This window comes from Cystoisospora suis (assembly GCF_002600585.1).
Source record: "Cystoisospora suis strain Wien I chromosome Unknown contig_3588, whole genome shotgun sequence".
Taxonomy (NCBI): domain Eukaryota; phylum Apicomplexa; class Conoidasida; order Eucoccidiorida; family Sarcocystidae; genus Cystoisospora; species Cystoisospora suis.
In genome coordinates, this window is record NW_027156383.1 from 32,021 (window position 1) to 39,081 (window position 7,061).

Sequence of the window (7,061 nt, forward strand, 5' to 3'; positions counted from 1 at the left end):
GCAACAAGCGTAGTCGCTCAGTAGTGACAGTTCACTACAGCTTATATCATTCGCACAAAGGTTTTACTTGGAATGGTTTCTAACACTACAGTGTGTCTTGCTCTCATCTTTGCGAAAACGCTTTCGGCGACATGTCGCCTGCCACGGGGAGGAAGCGCTGACATGCGCGTGTGCAGCGCTGCGAAACTGTCGGAGGTCCGGGGTAGCAGCGATGAGCGGCCCTTTGTCTCTCCTTCCGAAAAAGAACAGGAACTATCAGTTAAGGTGCATGATAACAATGAAGCGGTATCAACAAGCAAGCAGAAGAGTGATCTGACCAACCTGTCGGCTCGCTCGGCAGCAATGATCAAGCCATGGGGTCTCTTTCGCCCGATGTCTCACAACGCCTGTCATCCCCTCTCTGTCGCCGCAGTGGGTTTTTTCGTTCTCAGTGTCCGAGTTTGACTTTACTTTCCCTTTCGACCTCATCAGCTTGCATTGTCGTAACATCCCCTTCCAGCACTGGCGTGAATTTGACAATCCGAAGTCACGGGAGACAGCCCGGCGACTGCCGGATCGCAGCTGTTCGTCTCGTTTGTCGTCAGCTCGTCCGCCTGCTGTCCGGCTAACGGTCCTCTATGCGATTGAGTGCGCGTCTTGTTTGTTAGGACGCTTTCGCATTGTGCCGACTGTCTTGCTTCGTATAGGTGGACACACACAAGCGGCAAGGCGTGGTATACCTTTTTTGCCTTTGTATGTGTTTTGCCTTCACTCTTTGTCTTTTCCTTGTTCTCCCCAGAGGTATTCCTGGTACTTTCTTCCTGTCCGTGGCGTTGACCAGTGCGTCGGTTGCTTTTATTCTTGAAGACGAGAGTTTAGGGTCTCTCCGACGTGCGATTGTGTCTGCCTCGGGGTCGTCTCTGCTTCAGCCGTACTGTTGCACCCCACGTTGCATCGGCAGTGGCTTCTCTGTTGCCCGCCTGCCCGGCCTGCTGCTACGCCCCGGTCGAAGTCTTCTGCCTACAGATTGACATGCTTTGACTGCTTTTTAGAAAACTGAATTCGACCCCAGCATCGACGCTTACTGTACTGTTCTGAAGCCCCCATGGACGGTGGGAGCAGCCGGACTGGGTATGGCGACTTAGCGGCATGATGCGCATACAGGGCAGGCAGTGGCAACAGAGCCTGGTGCGAACGGTCGCCGTGCGGACTTGTGCTACGCATACGACGTGTAGGAACCGGGTCAACGGAACCCGCCAACCTCTGCTCAGTTTATTGCCTCTGCAAAGTCAACAGCAGCGGTCCTGAGAATTACATCCTTGGTCTGAGACATCTTCGACCGATCTCTTGTGTGCGGCACTTTTCTGTGCCGTGTACTCTCCGACCGAGCAGTACTGTTATAGGAAAGTAGTCTTGCGGTTTTCTAGTTTTCAACAGGCGACTGATCACGGGTGCCGGTGTCTCTTCTCTTTCTGTGTGGGGTTTTGTCCTCGGCTCTTGTCCCTGCCCACGTATTGAAACGCTCTCGTGCACAAGGAAGCATAGAGTCCGGTGACTTCATTCAAGCTTCCCCCCGACTGAACCCGTGTAAAAACTCCCGGGTTCTCGACTAGGTAGCAGAATTGAGGCCTCGTGTTGTCGCATGTTAAGCGTCTGCGGGGACCTCAAGGCAATAGCAAGTTCTCATAACTCCTCTGGACAGCGTCGAGCGACACACCGCATGTCGTCTTTTCAAGCAGTCTTGCGGCTGTGCCAGCGGAGCAGCTTCCTGGGCATTTTCCTTCATACGCCTTGTCTCTCCGATGGAGATGGCCGACAAGGATGAGGCGGCAGTACGGACACTGCTGACCTCGCATGGAGGGGAGTGTGAGGGCGTAGGAAGCCCACTTTCCGCACGTCAACGTCTTTTCCACTCTTCGCTGTCCTCTACGACAGAGTGGGGGCACTCTTCGTGTGCCGTGACGCTTTCGGGTTCCGCCGCTACAGTACTCCGACCCTTAGCAAAGCTCCCTCGCGGAGGAGGCACACCTCGGCAGCGCCCGGTCGTGTCCGTAAACGACCTCAGTAGTGATAGTGAGGACGAAGGGTCGCGGCCTTTGCTACAAAGGGGCGCTGCGCCAGGATGTCTTTGGTCTTCCACGGGCGCCGGTGCTGACTGGACGGCGAGTGTCCTGAGCGGAGCGGACAAGGGAGATGGGATGCGGGTTTTTCTGAACTCGCGGGTTGTTTTTTGTGACGCGGCTGTCCAGGCGGGACTGGCATTCTCCTGTAAACCTTTCTGCTCGCGACAGAGAGAAAATGAGCGGGACTGGGGATGGTCTCCATCAGCTTCTGTTTACCCAGAGGAAAGTAATCGCGACAGGACTGACCCAGAGAAGAAGGGAAGTGTCGGCCCCGAGTGTGTCGTACTGACAGGGGATGTCGCGAAGGGTGGACACGTGTACCTTGGCAAAGGAGTCTTCTCTCGAACTGACCATGTTAGTGCGCAAGCAAGGACATGCACCACACGGCACAAACTAAAAGTGAACTGTCGCCGTGCTCGAAGCAGAAAGCGTTTTGACGACGTTTCTGTTGAATCCGACTCCGGAGTTCCTGAAGGTGCGGTGTCACTGCGTTTCAAAGGAATATCGATCTCTGGTCAGGGGCACGATGAGAAGGGGCTGCTTGATAGAGCCAGGCACCGGAATACTGGGACAAGTATAGGAAAGTCGGACAGTGGGAAACGGTTTCCATTGTCTCATCGAACTCCGAGTACGCGCGCGACCGCGGCGGATGGTTGTAAGCTCGTTTCAAAGAGAAAGAAAAGCAGTGCCGTAGAAGCCGCACAAGCAATCAAGGAATGCACGATAAAGACTGTTCCGTGTTACAGTGACACCGAGATAGTATGGAGACGCAGAAACGAGTCCGGTTGCTGTTCACAGGGCGGAGGATGGAGAAGGGTACTCTCGGAGGACCTCCAAGAGTACCCGATGCTGACGGGCAAGCAGAAGCTAGGACACGTTTCTAGATGTTCGCGTAGCGGCACAGCACACAGTGAGAAAACGGGTTCGATTCATCGCACGGTCAAACTTCGGAGGCCAAGGCAATTCCAGGGCTTCCAAGAGGCAGTGGTCCCAGGGGCGCCCGGACGTGCGCCTCCCGATTCCATGTGGCGGAGCATTGGCCTTCATCGCCAAGGCAAGAGTCAGCTCTGTAATCTGGCTTGTGTCGGCCTACCATGGTGCGCGACAAACACCGGCATTCGTGAGGGGACAGAGACAAAGACCATGAGCACGTGTACGCAGGGAGGACTTGGGGAGTGTTGTTGCATGCAAGAGAGTCTCGTGTCGTTCGGGGGAGAAGCCGAGATGACACGTGACTTTTGGGGCCCTCAGGTTGGCCTCTGGGAAACTAGTCCATCAGGAAGTCCGGAACCTACTCTCGCTGCTCCCGAGGTGAGTCCAGCAGAGGAGAGGTCCCGTGGGAATCAGAACCCCTGGTGCGATGGCGACCTAGGGCTGGTGAGCTGTGGCCGAGTGAAAAGCGTTACTCAGTGCGCACCGTCAGACGGTAGCTGCGTCAGTTCACATTTGGCGGACGAGAGAGGGTGTGACAAACAAGTGCCGCCTGCCAGGCGTGTCAACGAGCAACTGGAATGCTCGGGCAGTGTGTGCTTGGTTCAAAAGTCGACCGGGAGCGTATACAGTCGTAGTGCTAGCTGGATCAAACTGCTCTTCCCCGAAGCGCTTACGGATTCTGCGTCAGTCTGGCAGGCCGCTCAAAAAAAGGGAGAAACTGTGGAACTCGGCTGTAAAGAAGCGTCGCCCAGCCCGTCGCCTTGCAGTCGGATGAGAGAGGGCAGAGCCAGGGTTGACAGCATCCTTCCGTCTAACCAGGAGACGTACGGTGATCGGGAGCAGCCTCCAGTGAGGTCAAGGGCTTTCAGCTTTCTTATCCCCTGGTTTGCTCCAGGGTGTGAGCTGAAGGCGGGAGGTGCTGCGGGCGAACAAAGGTTAGACACCAGAGCGGGCGCTGGCGTCCGTACTGCCGTGGAACAACCTGCGCTGAACGAGAACAGTACTGAGGCCGCTGCGGTTAGCGCGTGGTCCTGTCGGAGAAAGGAAGATTTTGCAGGGGGGGAGTGGGGGTGGGAGGCCTTTAGTTCGCTGTGGGCACCTTGCCGCCGGCCCGCGCGTAGCAGAGAAGGCGACGCGAGTGAAGTCGCAGGCGGCGTCCCTTTGCATGTTAATCGACCTTTAAATGCAGATTCGAGATTACGTGACGGGGTGAGAGGCGATGGAGAAGATGGAGCGCCCCCGACGCCAGAGAATGTGGGCCACGAGAGGGATTCAGGAGATCTCGCAGGTTGCATTGGCCCAGCACGGTGGAGCGTACAAGAGGCTGGCGCAGTGAAGCGTCCACAGCAGCATTCGGAGTCCGAGAGTTGCTGCGCCCACACACAGAATACGTCGCCGTACGTGGATGCTAATATCATGACATTTCGCTCTCTTGCTGAAGCCTCTTCATCTTCCTCTACGGCGTCCGGTCCTCGTTGCCCACCAGTACACTCCAGGTTTGATTTTTCTTCCTATACTGACAACGACGAGGACGCAGAGGACTGGAGCTCTTTCGTGGATGAGGAGCAAATGGACGCAGTGCTAGAAGCTGCCTTAGCCTCTGCTGCACTGAGCAATCGCCTTCTCGACTTCCACCCATCAACATCTTCTATCTCTTTGTCCAGTTACGGGCCCTCCTCTCCTGGGGCTCCCGCGTCCTGTACTGCAGGCATTTTCCCTGGTACCAGCGTCCGGCCAGATAGTGTCGCATCGCGCAACGTGATTGAACTACGAGAACGCCTGAAGGCAGAAATGAAAGAAAGAAGTGTAAAGTTTCGCAGGCACCTCCGGGGTGTACGCCGGGCAGTCAGAGATCGCGATTTCCAGCGGATTCGGGTTGAGTTGGCGGACTTGGCAGAAGTGGGTGGGCCCGAGGTTTCGGGGCTGTGGGCGGGTGTGAAAGTGGGTTTGGGCATCGCAACTCTAGCTTCTGGTCACGTCCTCATGGGCGGCCTGATGCTTGCTATGGCAACGAGCGCGGTGGGATCGGCGGTACTCTGGGGCAGACATAGGGAACTGTTCAGAAGGTGGATGGCGGGAGAAGACGGAGGAGACGCGGGGGAACTCCGGGAAGAAACAGAGGAGAGTGGCGTGAGGTGTCGAGTAAGTGAAGCAGAAGTAGGCCGACAGGAGACAGCCAGTAGGCGAGGAGATGGCAGAAAGGCGAGCAGTTGTGGGCGGCATCCATCTGAGCAGGGTGACAGCTGGACGAGCGGCGAGGAAGAGGGAAAGCCAGTTCTGAGAGGCAGAGTGGAAAGAGAAACGGCTCAGAAGCCGCTCATAGGAAAGCGACGCCAGGCTGCAGAAGCAGAGCTGGTGTTGCACCCTTCACCCGTTGTTTCGGATATTTCTTGTGGAGGTCTCAACGAATCAGGCAACTGTGAAGCCTCTCGATTTGCTCAGGGAAGGGACAGAGCTGTTCCGAGCGAGTCTGCACACCTTTCGCTACAGCCAGGCGACCGCTTGTTGTACCGGAGAACGAGGATTGAAGATAATACGGGAGGCTATAATCTTGGAGGGAATCCAGAGAGCGGACTGGCATCCGACAGTGAAGAAGGAGATTGGGAAGAAGAGGTTGAAGTCGATGAACGTGAAGAATATACATTGGAACCCACCCTGTCGGAAGCCGTGGCCGTCTCTCTAACATCCTCTCCGGCAAGTGAACGAGTAAAGGGTCCCATCAGGCGGCTATTTATGAGCGACCTGATTCTCCGGTCATCGCACTCGTCAGAGAGAAACCGAAGGAGGGCAGGCATCATCAACAGTAACAGTAACCTGTGACGTTGAGAAAGCGAAAATCTTGGGAGAATCGGCCGGAGAAATCGAAGACATTTTCGATGCGCGGCAGGAAAGACGGCGTAACGGAGAAAGACGCTTTCCAGGAAGGAATTCGAAGCGATCTGTTACATGTCACAGCCATGGCACGTGCACAGCACTTTTGAGATCGAATTACGGCAGAAAGGCTGGGGTGATAGCGAGCAGGAGGCAGCTGACGTCCCCGAGTCGAGGAAACCGGGCCTATTGTTGTATCGCAGGTAGGGTAGATGTCAGGGCAGCAGATTAGGATACTGTTTCGGCGCCACCGTCGTTGGATCAGAACGGACGGGCCGCACGAGGCGAAGAAAGCGGTCCACATTTTCAGGGGAAGAAACAGTGCCCAGTGGGAGAAAGAAACACGCGAAGAGGGGGCACATGCAAGATCAAGCGAGAAGCAAACAAGTACGCTGGAGACGCTGTGTCAGAAGCACAGAAAATGACGTGCTGCCGAGTACCACAACAGCTCGGAGAAAAACAAGGAGCCACGGGTTGTCTCCGTCGCAAGGGGACAGTCTCGTTCTAATGGCACCTAGGATCCGCTCACTGCAGACTTTTTCTTTGTATCTTGCTGAGGGGAGAAAAAGAGCAGCAGCTGCGGAGCTTCGTGCAGGCTCCTGGGGCAGAGTGGCTAGTAGCGACAACGAGCCCGAGCTTTTCTCGAAGATAGTTGAGTGTGGAGATTTTGCTTGAGCGTTGCGGGTGTAATCTGTGTATGCAAACCGGCCCTGGAAATAGCTCACAGTAGGACAGAGCAGGAGTCCAGAGGGGCTCGGAGAACGTGCAGGACAGAACTTCTAACTGGTCACGAGTAGATATGTTACTCGGCTACCCGACTACGACGTCTTTCTTCAGAGANNGGGGGGGGGGGACGGGGCGTAACTGCAAACCGAAGTGGCGTCTGCCTGGCTGGTGGCGTGCTCCGACGGTCTGAGTTGGCCCGCTGTTGGCGAGCACAATGTCCGGTGCAGCGTTCACGATGAAGGAGCGTTGAAGACCATCTCTATTGAGGTGGAGAGCAGAATCGGCGATCAAATGACTGTTCGCTTCTATTGTCAACATCGAGATCCAACGGTGTTCAAGGGCGCAAGACGCAGCTGAGTCTCGCGTCGAGTCATGTGACACCGGTTTCTTTTACTCAAGCGAGGACAGGGTACATCTGCTCGTCCTCGC

At 55.8% G+C, this 7,061-nt stretch overlaps 1 protein-coding gene across 1 annotated transcript; it reads left to right on the top strand.

Annotated features, from left to right (window-relative positions):
* Positions 1-27: 27 nt before the first annotated feature.
* Positions 28-7,060, top strand: CSUI_006961 (uncharacterized protein). Its single transcript, XM_068067111.1, has one exon. It carries the CDS (start codon positions 1,782-1,784, stop codon positions 5,853-5,855), a length of 4,074 nt encoding a protein of 1,357 aa, XP_067920917.1. The 5' UTR covers positions 28-1,781; the 3' UTR covers positions 5,856-7,060.
* The last annotated feature ends 1 nt before the right edge of the window (position 7,061 follows it).